We start from the raw sequence: 16,418 nt of genomic DNA on the forward strand, positions 1-16,418 counted from the left end.
AGAGAGAAACAGAGAGAGAGAGAGAGAGAGAGAGAGATAGCTTAAGAGAGAGAGAGCAAGAGAGAGCTTGAGAGTAAAGAAAGAGAGAGCAAGAAGGAAGCTTGGGAGAGCGAGGAAGAGCTGTAAACAGAGAAGGAAAGCTGGAGAGAGAATGAGAGACAGATTTCCCTAACTTATCCCCGAGAGACCTAGGTGGTATGGAGCCTTTCGGTGAACTAAACCGTCGCGTCTCCCCCCTGTCAGGTGGTGGGCGTCGAGACGGAGAAGGTGTCCGGGAGAAGGCCGTGGCGGACCGAGGAGGAGGCCAAGGTGCGGACTTTGCGGTGGTGGTGACCGGGAAGCAGAGGGACTGCGAGCGGGACCTGGCCAAGGCGGGCCTGCCCTGCTGGCCGCTCAGCAGGCCCTGAACACGCTCAACAAGGTGCGGTGGGGGCGGCGCGGGCGCGTGTGACGTAGCCTCGTGCGGCCGTCACATTGATGCTGGATGGCCGCCCTCTAAGGTGTTTGTGCTGGGTGGGGATAGCTTTCAGCATGTTGTGGCTCGAAAGAGCTCAGCCGGTGAGATTAAATAGTTTTTGTCACTCATGCTGAATTTGGTAGGAAGTGAGGTGAAAACATGGTATTTTGTGAGAAAAGCCTTTCATGCTAATTTGCGTTGTTCTTATGTCATTGTTTTCGGTCTGTTTCAGCTCAAACTGTTTGATTGTTATTGCTCGACTTTCTGGGGGCGCCGCCTTCGGATTTTTTTAGGCGCTCCTTGCATCGTCGACAAACCCCTCAAACGAATAGATTTGTTTCAAAGTAATTGGGGATTGTCGTCTCGTCAGCGTTTTGGTGTCACTTCAAGATTTTCCAGAACTTTATTAATTTCAATTTCCGTCATTTTATTTGTGTTTATTTGGGTTATGTGTGTTTTTTCCTCTATGAAGTCCCCCACACAGCGGTGGGATACGCCCACGGGTACCCTCCCGCCGTAATCCCGGGTCACGGCTTGTTATTCGCTGATCAGCATTCCGTGGACACATTCTGGCTCCCATGTCACCCTTCCCGTGCTCCGCTCGCCCGGGTGCCGGAGACTAGGTGCTCAACCCCTGTTAGAGTGGGCCCAGCAGATGGTTCGACCGCAGCCCAGAGCTCTCTGAAGAGGCCCTAATTACTATTCTCCCTTGTCTCAAAGTCAGCGGGTATTTCCTTTCTGCCTCCCCTGCACTTTTCGTTCCCCTTCTTTTGGATTTGTTTTTCCTCGCCTGAAGGATTGAAAGGCGTGGGGTACCCCCCCTCCCTTCCTTCAACAAACTTAATTCATTAATTGTGCGTTTGCGTTTTCCCGCTGTCACTCCTGTCTGCCGAGCCCGTCGTCCTTCTGAGCTGCTTGACCGAGTGCACGTCGTTCGCTTCCCCGGATGCCGGTTGTCACGTCCTCCCTACCTCCTCCTTTATTCCTATTTATTGGAAATAAACAAAAAGGAAACGTGTGCTTGTTCGCTTTTCGACCGGGACTCGAATTGTCATTTCTGTGTGCATCATCCTCCCCTTCTCTCCACCAGGGCAATTTGACCGAACTGAAGTCCTTCGGTTCCCCGGTGGTGGAGGTGACCAACGTGGTGGCGGCCGTGATGGTGCTGATGGCGCCCGGCGGGCGTGTCCCCAAGGACCGCAGCTGGAAGGCGGCCAAGGTGATGATGGCCAAGGTGACGCCTTCCTGGAGTCCCTGATCACCTCAACAAGGAGAAGATCCAGACACGTGCCTGAAGGCTATCCGGCCTTACCTGCAGGTGAGCACCGCTTGCGTTCCTGAAGGAGTGACGGCATCAGGGAGAGGATTGGGGTGCTTGTTCCCACAAGAGACCGTTTGTGTCCATCTGGTAAACACTTACTGGCATGCGTCTTGAGCTATGATGCCGCAAGTTGAGAAAAGGTCACGAGTCAAACGATGACAGAAAGTGACAGGGCCAAAAAATCCACATTGACCACATTACAAATTTATGTTTAGTTCTTAAAGCAAAATGAAACAGCCTGGCCTTTCATTTGATGTGTAGAAAACCAGAGGCGCTGGCCTGCTGCTGTTTTGGGTCAATGTGAATCCTCTAGTGTAAGACAGTACGAAGGCAGACTTCCTCTGTCTGTTTTAACCGGTACTTCAACCATCGGGCGCTCTGCTCTCTCTCCAGGACCCAGAGTTCCAGCCCGACCTGGTCACCTCCAAGTCCTTGGCCGCTGCAGGCCTTTGCTCCTGGGTGATCAACATTGTCCGCTTCTACGAGGTGTCTGTGAGGTGGAGCCAAAACGCCAGGCGCTCAGCAAGGCTAATTCGGAGCTGGCCACCGCCCAGGAAAAGCTAGTGCCATCAAGGCCAAGATCAAATGTGAGTGTGCACCTAGTCTCACAAAGACAAACCATCCCTGCCGTGCGTTTGACTGTTCTTTTTGCTTCGTATCTGTTGCAAGCATGCTGTATGCGGGGATCTGATTGGTTGATAGTGAACACAAACTCAGCACAGCACTACTAAACTTTCCTCAATGGAAGCAAAGCTAAAACATCATGTCTCTGGGCACCGACGTTTAAAGAAAAAGGGTTTGTAAGGCTTTCGAATCAACACTGTGCAGACTAGCCAAACAGCTGACTGCTGTTTTTAATAAGTTTCCTTCACACGTTTACTTGACCTCAAGAAACACATTTAAGTATTAAAATACCCTGCCCTTATCAAACCGCATTATGAAGTTACATTTAAATTTGAATGAAATCTGTGTATTATGTATTGCAGCCCAAAAAAAGTATGCAACTGTCCTTAATTGTCATGTATTGTAATTATACTAACAATAATTCATTAAGTTTCCTTCATCAGGCATGTATCATATTTAAGAATAAATGTATTATATATTGACAAAAATACCAAAAATCGACTCTGCACAAAAAACTCCAGAGACAAGAATCCTTTTAATCAGCACTTTAACAGCGATCATGTATTATGTATCACACTCCTGGTGATGGCACAGCGCTGGTACGCCATCCAAAAACAGGGCGCTTCGGGCGTCTACCAGCAACGCATCTCAAACCAGAATCGATCGACCTGGAAAAACCCATTAGTCCGTGCTCAACTTTATTCACGTCATATAAAAAGAAAGTTTGAAAACAATTCAAACTCTCGCCAACTCTTCGCCACGCAAAACAGGCCCCTCCTTCACCTGGGCGTCGATACAATCCTCCACCGCCTCTTCGACGCCAAACGATGACAATACAGTACGGGAATGAAAGAGTGTTTACCACTTTGACAACGCCGCCGTCACAGCATCAGCAAACCCCCCGGTGGTGTTTTCCTCCATCACATCGATGCGCTGACATCCTCCCTAACTAGGGAGGATATTACCCCCCCACCCCCCCTCTGTCACCATGCGCCGTCACACCTGCTGGGCTCAGAAGACGAAACGGCGGACGCACGAGTTCTCTCGCCCGTCCCCGTTACTGTTTTCCTCTCCTTTCCTTTTGTTTTTTTCCGCTGTGCCCGTTCCGTGGGCTCGTTTGAGCGGATTGAGCGGGTCGGGGCAGCCGAGGGGAATTAGCAATCCTCCGACTAATCTTCGGGACCTGAGCGCCTCCTCTACCCATTAATCCTGTTTGTCCTTCCGCTAATTGCTTCCAAACGGCAAGTGAATCCACCGTGGTGGAGGTGGTGGTGGTGGAGGTGGTGGTGGAGGAGGTGGTGGAGGAGGTGGTGGTGGTGGAGGTGGTGGGGCAGAGGGGAGTGGGCGTGTAGATTCTGTAGCGCTTCAGACAACTTTTTTGCCCAATTCCCCGAGTTTGTTTTTCATTCCTGATGAGACACGGCAAACCGTGTTCCTCTGTGAGGGTTGGAGCAGGAACGTGTGTGTGTGTGTGTGTGTGTGTGTGTGTGTGTGTGTGTGTGTGTGTGTGTGTGTGTGTGTGTGTGTGTGTGTGTGTGTGTGTGTGTGTGTGTGTGTGTGTGTGTGTGTGTGTGTGTGTGTGTGTGTGTGTGTGTCGTATGAGTGATTAGTTCATCTTAGACGTCTTAATTGTCTTTCTGTGCGCTGTCCTGCAGCAGTGTGTCAATCACTCGTCCTCTGTGTTTGCGTGTTTGTGTGTGTGTCTTTGGATGTGTGTGTGTGGGTTTGTGCGTGTTTATGCTGTGTGCATGTATGTTTGCGTGATTGTGCTGTGTTTGTATGTGTGTGTGTGTGTGTGTGCGCGTCAGATACTCAACGAGAACCTGGCGACGCTGACGGCGAAGTTTGAGAAGGCGACCTCGGAGAAGCTCAAGTGTCAACAGGAGGCGGAGTCCACGGAGCGCACCATCACCCTGGCCAACCGCCTGGTGAGTCCCTATGTCTCTCTACCGCTCTCTCTCTCCATTCAATAAAGCTTTATCGGCATGGCCTTTTCAATTAACAAACTTTATTGGCATGACCTTTTAAATTAGCAAACGTGTTGCCCAACATGGAAATGAACAGAAATAAATATGCACATAAAGTAGATAATGCATGGAACCTGTAAATATTAAAATTGATAACATTCAATACAGAGACTAATTAGAAGACAAAGAACCATGCACACAATAAATTATATATGAGCTTCCTCTCTTTTATTCACTCTTTTTCATAGGAAAACGTATCTCTCTCTCTCTCTCTCTCTCTCTCGCTCGCTCGCTGGGTTCCAGTCGGTCCACTTGTGCCCTATACTGAGCACTATTCAGACAAAATTTGGTAGCGTTATCTGAAGTGTCAGTATACACATCTGGTTCCCTATGGTGCACCACGTAGCCATAATTCACTGTAAAGTAAATGCCCAACTGATGCGCACTTATTTCTACACAAAAAACGATTTTCATCAGATTCATCTGATAGTGAGAAATGGCATCAGGTTACATATGCAAATGAGCTGTCACTGTCTCTCCGTCTGTGTCTCTCTCTCTCTCTCTGTCTGTCTGTCTCTGATTCTCTGTCTTTTTCTGTGCTCCGTCTCTCTCTCTGTCTCCCTCAATGTCTGTCTCTTTCTCTCTCTGTCTCTGTCTTTCTCTGTCTCTATCTCTCTCTGTCTCTCTCTCTGTCTCTCTCTCTCTGTCTCTCTCCGTCTCTGTCTCTATCTCTCTGTCTCTCTCTCTCTGTCTCTCTCCGTCTCTGTCTCTATCTCTCTCTTTCTCAGTTTCTGTCTCTGTCTCTATTTGTGTGTGTGTGTGTGTGTGTGTGTGTGTGTGTGTGTGTGATCACAGTTAATCGGGCGGGTTGCCTCTATCTAATGATAATTAACTAAATGTAGCTATAGGTAAATGTAGATTTAGCAATTCAAGTTTTGCGTCACATTCTTAACTTCAGTTTAACCATAGCCACAGCTACTTTCAAATCCTACCGCTAATCTTGATTAACTGTTAATTTCACAGCATCCAGATCCATTTGAATTGTGTTGCACACTCCCTTGAAAGTCTGATTTAATTCAGTTGGTGGTTAATATTAAACGTGTCAGTCAGATGGTCTGAATTACCAAAGAGAATATTTTAGATTGATCAAAGAACATTTAATTTTCTCCAATGAAAACAAGGGACTGTCGGCATGGATATCCTGTCTTATCTCTCTTATTAAGAATATCGTCTTTATATCCTTCTCAGAATTGGAGATATGAGTTGCGACATTTTGCCAGCCTGCTCCTTTTTAGTCGGCGTTGGCATCTTCTCTCGTTTCTCCCATAAGCCATGATTGCTCTGAAGAGATCTGATTTGGCGAATCCAGCACAGAGGACTATCAAAGGTTCTGGGTTGTAAGAAGGTTTAATGTGGTTTTGATTGCTGATTTGTTTCTTAAATGTTCAAAATTAAGGATTGCAACACAACTCGAGATAAAACAAATCCTTGATCGACAAATCTTTCATTAGCTCTAAACTCTTGCTCTATTCGATTCCTATTGGTTGCAACCATCCATACTCTCTCTCCCTCTCTCTTCTTTCCCTCTTTCTCACTTTCTTTTTCTCATTTTCTCTCTGTGTTGAGCAGGTGCACCGCAGCCTACAAATATTCATGCATACTTACACAAACACACAACCGCACACACACACACACATGTAACATTTGTGTAACTTCACATGGATACCGATGGACATAAATACACATTGGCCCACAGGCCCACGCATGGGCGCACACTGAAACACACGCAGTGCGGCAGTCAATGTGGTAGCCCACAGTGTAATCCCCCTGCTGACAGAAGCAGAAGAGAGAGGGGGGGGGGGGGGGGGGGGGGAGCGTGTAGACACGGTTAGTATGGTAATGAAAAATTATTCACAGGAAGATGGAAAAAGGGCTGACAGGAACAACAAGGAGCATTGGAGTCAGGGCTCTGTTGCTCATCACAAACATAATCACCAGAGCCATCACCCTGTCAGCCGATGGACGCTCTGGACCGCTCTGTGACGCGCCCTGGCTGCGGTGAGACCGTTGACGGGCCGGTGCCCCACGCAGGCCCTGTATAAGTAGCATGTAGTCCAGTGATTACAGGAGCTGTAGGTAGGACGTAAGGGATATGGTTTTAGCATTTTTTTTTTTGCCATTTCAGCTATTGGTGAGGGAAAAGGTTGTGTGAGAATTATCTGTTGGGTGTCGACTGTGTTGACTGCAGCGTGTATGAGGCCTTTCTGAACCATCACTGGCATCACTCCCCAGATTGGTTCTAGGGGAATTTATCTTGCCTGTCAATCAAAGGTGCTTGGGTGTTTGTGTGTGCTTGTGTGTGTTTTGTATGTGTGTTTTAGTAAACGTGTGTGTGCTGTCTGTCCATGTGTATGTGTGTGTGTGTGTATGCATCTAAGTTTATGCGTGCGTGTTTGTGTGTGTAAGCAATGCGTGTTTATGAGTGTGTGTGTGTGCATGTGTGGTTATGCGTGTGTGTGTTTGTGTGTGCCTGCATGTATGTTTAGAAGTGTGTTTGTGTGTGCATGCATGTATGTTTATAAGTGTGTGTGTGTGTGTGCATGTATGTTCATGCGTTTATGTTTGTGTGTAAATGCATGTGTTTGTGTGTGTAAATGCATGTGTTTGTATGCGTGCGTGTTTATGTGTGCAAATGCATGTATGTTTACGCGTGTGTCATCACCATCTTGTACTCGCCGTTGTCATCTTCTCTCTTTTTGAAGTTTCTCCCATAAGCCATGATTGCTCTGAAGAGATCTGATTTGGCGAATCCAGCACAGAGGACTATCAAAGGTTCTGGGTTGTAAGAAGGTTTAATGTGGTTTTGATGTGTGTGTGCGTGTGTGTGTGTGTGTGTGTGTGTGTGTGTGTGTGCAGGTGGGGGGTCTGGCCTCGGAGAACGTGCGCTGGGCCGAGGCGGTGGAGAGCTTCCGGCGGCAGGAGAGGACGCTGTGCGGAGACGTGCTCCTCATCACGGCCTTCGTGTCCTACCTGGGCTACTTCACCAAGCGCTACCGGATGCAGCTCATGGACAGCACCTGGAGGCCCTACCTCAGCGAGCTCACGGTCAGGACACACCCAGAACCATCGCACACATGCAAGGCTGGGGGTGGGGGGGGACGCTTGGCGAGGCCCTTGTCCCTTCCCCTTAAACATTTGATTGGCCACACAGAGTGCCACTCCTACTGAATCTTGCGGTTCATTTTCATGTCGAGTATTCATGTCAAGTCATTTTTCTTTGTATTTTGCTTTTTTTTTTATATCCTTTACGCACTCCTTTTCTCACTCTAACGTGCCAGTGAAGCTCTTTCTGCTTCTGATTCTAATTATAGCCATACAGCCAACATATGGAAACCACACGCACACACACATAGTCCAGAAACACTCACATTAAATGTGTGCAAATATTGTCAGCCGGCAACCTCCTGTCCCCCTGTCGAAGCCTACTGACGGAGCGGGTCTGGCCTCCTCCCGCTCCCCAGACGGTTAGGACTGCAGGTCGTGTCTGCTCGCTGTCATGAACCCAAACAAGTGGAGGCACACTGCCACGCAGCACGCTCACATATTCACAGACCGCTCCCGGCTCTCTGATCCTCTCCATCTCATCTGATAACTAGGAGCTGAGCTCTTCGTGAAACAAAATGCGCGCGTCGCCAAGCTTTTGCGCGCGGCACGGGAACCCAACGAGGGACTCGGGCTCTCGTGAAGAGTGAACACACCCAAAGCAAAAATTGGAAACGCAGAATCTGAGAGGGAAGAGATCTGACAACAAGGGGGAGGTTTCAGGGACGGCAGTTTTTCTGAGCTGCATGTCACCGGGCTGTTCCTTCCGTCTCCGATGCCGATAGAGGCACACGTTGTATTAATTCCCTGTGTCTGGGCAAAACCACACCGTATTCAAACTACTAGGAGTGCTGCTACTATCTAGCTTCTACACGCATCATATCTGAAAGAAACTTCCAGAAGAAGGGAGGTGCACCCCTCAGGTCTTCATTCTTTTAAATCAGGGATCAAAACGTTTGTTCGACGCAGTATTTTATCAAGGAGGCCTCACCATCTTGTACTTGTAGTACTTTTATTTCACGTTTTTCTTTTAAATGATTTTTCTTTGAATGTTCTTGAGCCCAAGGCTTACAGAGCAGAGAAGTTTTCCTCATATTTGTAGAGCGACAGAAACAAGAAACGGAATCATTTAGTTATTGAGTAAAGCACATCGAACGTGAATGTAGTGTGGAGTTTGGACATGGATATTCGCATTATTAATAAGCTTTGGGCTTTAGAAAGTGATTCCTTTCTTTGTAAAGCACTATGATTGGGCTCTTTATGCTTTATTATAATTTCCATTATTGAACGCAATTTTTCCTTAACACTGATCACATTCAGACAAAGCAACATAGTGATAAAAAAGAAAATACCATGCGACAAAAAGCTAAACAAAACATCCATTCATGCCTTAAGTACTTCACGCACACTTTAAAAGGATGTGGTCCATCCATTTTCTGCTTCTTTCAATTTATGATTTAATGCCTTTCAAGTCGTTCATTCCTCGAGGTCGAGATTTCCCCGTGATGAGATGGTCCCATTGCGTTTGAAGTGGTGCGGCTGTAGAACTAAACATGCCTCGCGTTCAACTCAAATCCAATTTATTTATAGAGCTCATTTAAAACAGCGGCAGTTCACCAAAGTGCTGTACAATCAAAGACGCCATAAACAACACAATAATACAGGGAACCAAGAGATGCTCTCATACTGAGTTAAAAGCCAAGGGCAAAAAAAACAATTTTAAGACGGGATTTAAAAACATGCAATGTGGGGGGTTGGGCTTCACATGCAGAGGCAACTTATTCCAGGGTTTGGGGGGCTTCAACTGCAAAGGCACGACCTCCCTGATGCTTGACCCTCGACCTTGGGATAACTAGAAGGTCTCCTTGAGTGACCTTGATGGGATGTATGGTTGTGGAAGGTCAGGACGACGGGTTGGAGCGAGTCCCATGTAACGCTTTGTATGCAAACAATAAACCAGTCACGATGTCTTTCCCTCCTCGCCCCCCCCCCCCCCCCCCCCCCCCTCTCCTTAGGTCCCCATCCCCGTGACCGCTGACCTCGACCCCCTGACCATGCTGATGGACGACGCCGACGTGGCCGCCTGGCAGAACGAGGGCCTGCCCGCCGACAGGATGTCCACGGAGAACGCCACCATCCTCACCTCCTGCCAGCGCTGGCCTCTCATCGTGGACCCCCAGCTGCAGGGCATCAAGTGGATCAAGAACCGCTACGGCGAGACCCTGAGGGTCATACGCATCGGGCAGAGAGGGTGAGGGGGGGCCGACCCACACGGGCACGCCTGGGGGTCGCGGGGTCAACGCCTGACGGAGTCGGCTGTCAGGAATACAGCCGGACATCAGAGGGGAGTCAAACATGCGATAAGGTTTCGGAATGAAGACGGCCGTCGCCGTTTGGGTTTTTGAGTTGATTTTAGAACTTCTAACAAAGCCCGGATGTGATTGGATGCGCTTTAAGAAGGCAGCGTCAACTGGGTTGAAAGTTAGTCGTAACGAGTAAATTAGTTTGACCTCGAGGGGCAGAGCACGGTCGATAATCTGATGGTAGCGGACCAACGGTCTGTTACTCCCAGCTTCAACCCAGTCAGGGCGACTTACAGTGAATTCAGACGCATGTGGGAAAAGGAGCGGGTTGTGGCGAGGGCGCCTGATCAAAGGACGTCTAGCGAACACCATCTTACCACAGAAATACACGGGTACCATCGTATTGTTGTTATCGTGAAAAATGAGTTATTGTGGGGTAACGTTGTTTCCATCCCAGTATAAAAGATAATCCTCCCATCGTATTAAATCAAGGCACGGTGCGTATAGCAGAGCGCTGCACCGTGTAGCTTTCTAGTGGGGAGCTTGCCTTCAAACCCTTCTTTAATTGGTTCATCTCCATGGTGGGGTTGAGGAAGGGGTGGTCGACATTGTGGTTGTTGTTGTTATAGTTGATCATTAGGGTTTGGTGCATTGATCTGACTCGTGTGTGTGTGTGTGTGTGTGTGTGTGTGTGTGTGTGTGTGTGTGTGTGTGTGTGTGTGTGTGTGTGTGTGTGTGTGTGTGTGTGTGTCTCGCTCTGTCTGTCTCTGTCTCTGTGTGTGTGTGTGTGTGTGTCTGTCTGTATCTCGCTCTGTCTGTCTCTGTCTCTGTGTGTGTGTGTGTGTGTGTCAGGTACCTGGACGAAATAGAGAGAGCCCTATCGGCGGGAGAGGTGGTCCTGATTGAGAACATGGAGGAGGCTGTGGACCCGGTACTGGGACCACTGCTGGGCCGAGAGACCATCAAGAAGGGAAGGCGAGTTGACCCGGATCGTTACACTGAAACCTCCTAGACATGCTAGTGGGTTAGATGGCTCCCAGGGGGGCAACCAAGGGGGTAACGGGCCTTTTTACAACCCTGCTTATCGCTGAGGGTGCATGGATCTCTCCCAGCCTGGTGGATCTTTACCCCGCAACATTATGCAGTACCCACAGGATAATTGGACCAGAAACGATCCATTTCGGGAAAGTGAAACTGAAAATTACACATAACTTCTTGTTTGTAGGGGTTTAAAAAAAGTCCCAGAACCGAACCCGGTGACGGGGCAAAGCCCTAAAGTTAACTACTGCCCTAGACACAGATAAGCAGCTTTCGTTTTTCCTCCTGGGCAGTCATCGATTTCCACCCATGGTCACGGCCTTACGTTGTGTAAAAACCTGCCCTCTGAGGAAGACATACACACAAATAGCTGTTCATCTTTAAACATCGTTATTCAGTCTATTTCGGATCTAACACCTTTGGTTGCTCTGTTGAATTCTTCCTCTTGCATACATTGTTCGTTAAAGTACATTTTCTAGTTTCATTTTTAGAAACCCCCTACTCTTAGCACGGACAGGCCATAGCGTTTCTGCATTTTCTTTGGGAGAGGCTTTCAATGGCTGGTTGCCACACTGATCTGCAGAGAGAAACCAAATGGGAATTTGCAAGTTCAGAATGGTCTCGCAAGGCTACACCTTTCTCACACACACACACACACACACACACACACACACACACACACACACACACACACACACACACACACACACACACACACACACACACACACAGAGATATTCTCTCTCTGGCCGCCAACACTGTCATCAAGGCTAAACCAACTGCTTCAAAGCTTATGGTATTAACACCACAGTGCACTAGCACCTCTCCATGTAATGTTTTCTTACCCAAAGGGTAAGTAAACCCTTGTAAACCGTTTTGTTTGGGCTCACAAAGTGTCGGTGAACCTGTACGTGTTATTTTTGACGAAAATGTAAAAAGCTGTTAACCGGTGGGAAATTATCTGTGAAATACTAGAAGTCTGCCGCTACCGGCTCAAACCTGTTTTCCAGAGTTGTCGTTTTCTATTGACTGCAAACCATGTGTTAAGTTTGTGTTTTGAAAACGGCTTTCACTCCTGCTTTTACGGAGCACAGCGCTTCTAAAACAAGAGCTCTCCCTGCGCACTTTGTCGAGGCTCGTAGGCGTGGGTGTGTCTACTGACCGTCTAAACCACGTACAGGTGCATCAAGATCGGGGACAAGGAGTGCGAGTACAACCCCAGCTTCCGGCTGATCCTGCAGACCAAGCTGGCCAACCCCCACTACCAGCCGGAGCTGCAGGCCCAGTGCACCCTGATCAACTTCACCGTCACCCGGGACGGCCTGGAGGACCAGCTGCTGGCCTCCGTGGTCAGCATGGAGCGGCCCGACCTGGAGGAGCTCAAGGTGGGTCAGAGGGAGGGGGAGAGAGGGAGGGAGGGAGGGTGAGAAAGATGGTGGGAAGGGAGAGAGAAAGATGAGGGAGGGAGTGATATATGGTGGGGAGGGAGAGAGAAAGATGAGAGAAGTTAGAGAGAAAAACACTGGAAGTCCCCGCTCTCTCTCTCCCTCTTTGATAATTTGGAAAAATGCTAGACTGTTGATGGAGAGGGAGCTGCTGTCAATCAGTGGCAGAAAACGGGTAACTTTCTGAGCAAGATGACATGAAAGTCATTCATTTTCATTGAGTTTTGTACAACTTGTTTGCGACAGTATAAGACAAGATTGCTGCAGCAGAAAGAAATCCATTGAAACAGCGTTACGTAATATTTTGTCAAGATTATAAGGATGGATGTGTTTCATTATGAGATCGTCATGACCGCTGGTGAACAGCGGAAAAATGGGAGGTTGTTTGTTTCATTCCCCCTTTTAAATTGAAAGAGAAGAGAGGAAGTTGTTTCTGGATGCACTCAGAGCAACAGCAGCTTTGTGGAAACACAAATGAAAGGACAATACCGGTCACGCTTCTCTCCCGGCTTCACCAAAACAATAAAGATGTGCATGTCTCCTACAAAATGAACCATCGGCATCACAGACCTTTAGTCTTTAGGAATCTATGAGCATCGGTCAGTACAGTACATCGGTTTACTAAATGCCTTATAAAGACCAAAGTGCTATATTACTATTATTGACATGGTGGGCAGGTGCACCCACACTAAATGCCCTTCAGCTGAATCAGTACGAAGAACGACGTACTTCGGACAACTTCTATTGATAACAGATATTTTCAGTTTTAGTGAAGCCAGGAGAGTTAGGATGGCTTGATCAGTCAGACCTGTATTGTTTCATAGGTATTACCGTAATGAACACTTCCCTAAAGGACCATGTTGGGGCTTTTGCAGGAGGATGAAAGAGATGAATCCGCAACAAAGGATATTTTGGTTTGTTTCGTCGTCTTTGCTTTGACAGATGTCCTTTTATCCGACAGTCAAAGCGCTCTTAAACTTCGCCTTCAGAAGCAGTCTGGCAGGGTATGTGTCCCGCTCCTTGAGTGGTTATCACAGAAACAACCCGCTCCCCAGGCACCAGACACTCCTCTCTCGCCTGCGTCCCTCCCGTCTCCTCAGGTGTAACTGTGAAGTCACACGTCTAGGACTATAACCAAGCGGCCGTGCGACACACGGAACAGTCTGCTGTTGGCGCTCCTCTCTGTGCATCAAACAGAAACCTTGACCGCCGCCCGCAGGGTCTTTGAACACGGCGCGAGAATAGCATTTAGTGTTCTTGCCTTCATTAGTTTGAACAGGTGATAGGCGCTTGATAAAACTTGAAACGTGTTTTGTGATTTGGTGCGTTGGCTTCAATTGGACCGTGTGAAAGTGATGAAACACGAGTCCTGTAATAAACAGGCTTTGATTAACTAAGAGCTGCAAGCATATGTGGGGCATAATGTATGTCCTTCACGTAGGGAGATTGGGTATGTCTGTGTGTGGGGGGGGTGTATGTGTTTGCCTGTGTGCGTGCATATGTGTGTGTTTTGTCCTGCTTGGATACGTTTGGCATTACCGCACGCAGTGCTTCGACTTACAATATTGCGTATAATAAATCAATCACGTGAAACTTTACTTAAAGTCCATTTCCACGCCTTAGGACCGTAACCCATCCCAAACCAGAAATAATGTTGCCCATTCCGGAGCGATATGGTTTACCGGGCGGAAGATTTACGGCATAAGTTTCCCTGCAGAGACCCTGGGGGACAGTCTGCCGGCCGGCATCCTATTCATCATCGCCGGCCATGTCTCACCGACTGCTCCCGGTTCACTTTCACCCCGTATTCTCCTCCCAAACAGCTCCGCGGACCAGCCTCGCAGGCAACTGTTTTAAAACCCGAGGAATAGATCAATGGGATTAAACGCGTTTTTGTCGAGAGCTGTTTGGTCTCTTTTTTAGGCATTAACGATTCTCTGCATCCTGTGGGACCCCACCCCCCCCCCCCCCCCCCCCACCCCCCACACACACACACACACCTGAGATATGGAGGAGATTTTTGAAAGGAGGCACCGTGGTGGGGGCGAGGGGGATGAAATGGTGTGTGTGTGCGTCTTCTTTTCCTCTTACTTCTTCTCCTTTTCCTTTTCATTCTTCTTCTTCTCCTTCTCTTCCTTCTTCTTCTCCTTCTACTTCTTCTTCTCCTTCTACTCCTCCTCCTCCTTCTTCTCATTCTCCTCCTTCTTCTCCTCCTCCTCCTCCTCCTCCTCCTCCTCCTGATCCCAAGCTCCAGGCCCGGTTCCAGCCGTCACAGCACGTCGCCGATGCAGGTCAGAGCTAACCGTTAGCTCCCCGGCTCTGTTATGCTCTGCGGCGGGCGGCGCTAAGCCCCAGCCCCAGCCCGGTGGCGCGGCGTGCCAGCGCACTCATAACCGCTGCCAGTTAATTGTCTCCGGGGCGTTATGTTTCCGTGGCGCGCGCGCGCGCGAAAGAAGAAACCCTGCCAGTAACGAAGCGAGAGCGGGCTTGATCAAAGCCCGGTTCCTTAATGACGGCATATGCTTGTCTTACTGACACACCCGCGGGGGGGGGGGGGGGGAAGGGGGGAAAGACGGGGGGGGAAAGGGGGGAAAGGGGGGAATGACGGGAAAGACGAAGGGGGTCGGAGGATAACTGTCAGCCCGTTTGAAAAAGGAACGGCCATCGTGGGCTACTGTAGCCCGCCATGGCAATTAGCCAGGACGGTGACACACGCGCGCGTCCCCCGTCCCTCACTGGGACGCTTGTTATCCGGGGAGGACAACCCGAGGTCCTGCGGTGGGGTAGCCAGACCTGTGTTCACACACGCACGCACACGCACACACACACTGGGGGGTCATGGTCGTTCTTCCGGGGGAAGTTGTGATCGCCGGGTAATACCAAAACCAGGCAATGAAGGACCAAACGCTAGATTCTTGTTCAGAATCATTTCCCCCACTTGTAGTGTCAGCATTAGTCTGCATGTAGGCCTTCATGTTGCTCCACCTCCTATAGAGTTGTATACATTTTAAAGTTATATACCTGTGGGCTTTCATCCGGACACAAACCGTTGTGTTATCTTTTTACGGCGTCGGAGAGCGGAAGCCTCTCGCCGCCTGAGCGAGCGATGCTAGCTATTTTAAAACGGCGGATCCTTTCAGCGCTGGGAACGACAGCGGATCTCTCCAGGAGAAGTGCAATGTGATTTAATGAACCCCTGTTTAATTAGCGCTTCACAGAGACGGGAGGAACGAGTGTGGGGTGACAGAGGGGGGGGGGGTTGAGGGAAGGGGGGGGGGGGGCATTGTGGAAGTCGGTGTATCATTTTAATTAATGCTGCGAGTTAGAAAGGGAGAGGCGGTCTGTTGGGGGGGGGGTGGGGGTAGTTTAGTGTTGTGCTTTGTTGTGCGCCGTGTACGGCGGGAAGAACCTCGCCATCACAACAACAACGGGGCTTGGCGGGAAAGGAGAGCTTGCGCGGCGGCGGCGGCGGCGGCTCTGGCGGCGGGGTAAACAATGCCGGCTGACAACAATCGGCTCCGGCGGCGGCGGCGGAGGTTGGCTCCTTACCTGCTCCCGTCGCGCTGAATGACTGGGCGCCCATTATGCCGCTAATGAGGTTAGCGTCGGCGCTGAGTCGTAAGATGACTATGCGGATAGAGGAGATAAGGAGGGAGCTTGTTTAGCTGCAGACGGCGGCGGCGGCGGCGGCGTGCTAAGAAGCTTAAATGTTAGCTTGACTCTTCTTCTCGGGTGGGGGCTCTCAGGAACAACACTGTGTGTGTGTTTGTGTGTGTGTGTGTGTGTGTGTGAGTGTAGGTGTGAGTGTGTGCGTTTGTGTTTGATTGTGTATGCGTGCGTGAGTTTTTGTGTATGTATGTGTGTGTGTCTGTGAGTATGTGTTTGTGTGTGTTTGTATGAGTGTGAATGTCTGTCTGTGTGTGAGTGTGCGCGTGTGTACGAGTGAGTGTTTTGTTGATTGAAAACGCAGACCAGGGGTCTCGTTGTGACTACCTCCTGGACTTCAGGGTCTGTGTGTGAGGGTGTGTGTGTGTATGGGACCCGGGGTCTCGTTGTCTCTTCCTCCTGGACCTCACGGTCTGTGTGGCGCTCATCACCGGGCTGCCCGCCGTCTGCGATGCTAGACGTATCATCACGTCTCCGTGACAATTAGCCCCCACG

The 16,418-nt window shown here is 49.3% G+C and overlaps 1 protein-coding gene across 1 annotated transcript in view; it reads left to right on the forward strand.

Moving 5' to 3' along the window:
- dnah9 (dynein, axonemal, heavy chain 9) overlaps positions 1–16,418 on the forward strand; it is a 145,984-nt gene that overhangs the window by 86,944 nt on the left and 42,622 nt on the right. Inside the window, 11 exon segments of the mRNA XM_060037597.1 lie at positions 244–271; positions 274–372; positions 375–421; positions 1,548–1,775; positions 2,172–2,265; positions 2,268–2,365; positions 4,211–4,330; positions 7,286–7,474; positions 9,487–9,722; positions 10,627–10,749; positions 11,993–12,197. Of these exon segments, the coding sequence (XP_059893580.1) occupies positions 244–271; positions 274–372; positions 375–421; positions 1,548–1,775; positions 2,172–2,265; positions 2,268–2,365; positions 4,211–4,330; positions 7,286–7,474; positions 9,487–9,722; positions 10,627–10,749; positions 11,993–12,197 (1,467 nt within the window).

The sequence above is a fragment of the Gadus macrocephalus genome, chromosome 18 (assembly GCF_031168955.1).
Source record: "Gadus macrocephalus chromosome 18, ASM3116895v1".
NCBI lineage: Eukaryota > Metazoa > Chordata > Actinopteri > Gadiformes > Gadidae > Gadus > Gadus macrocephalus.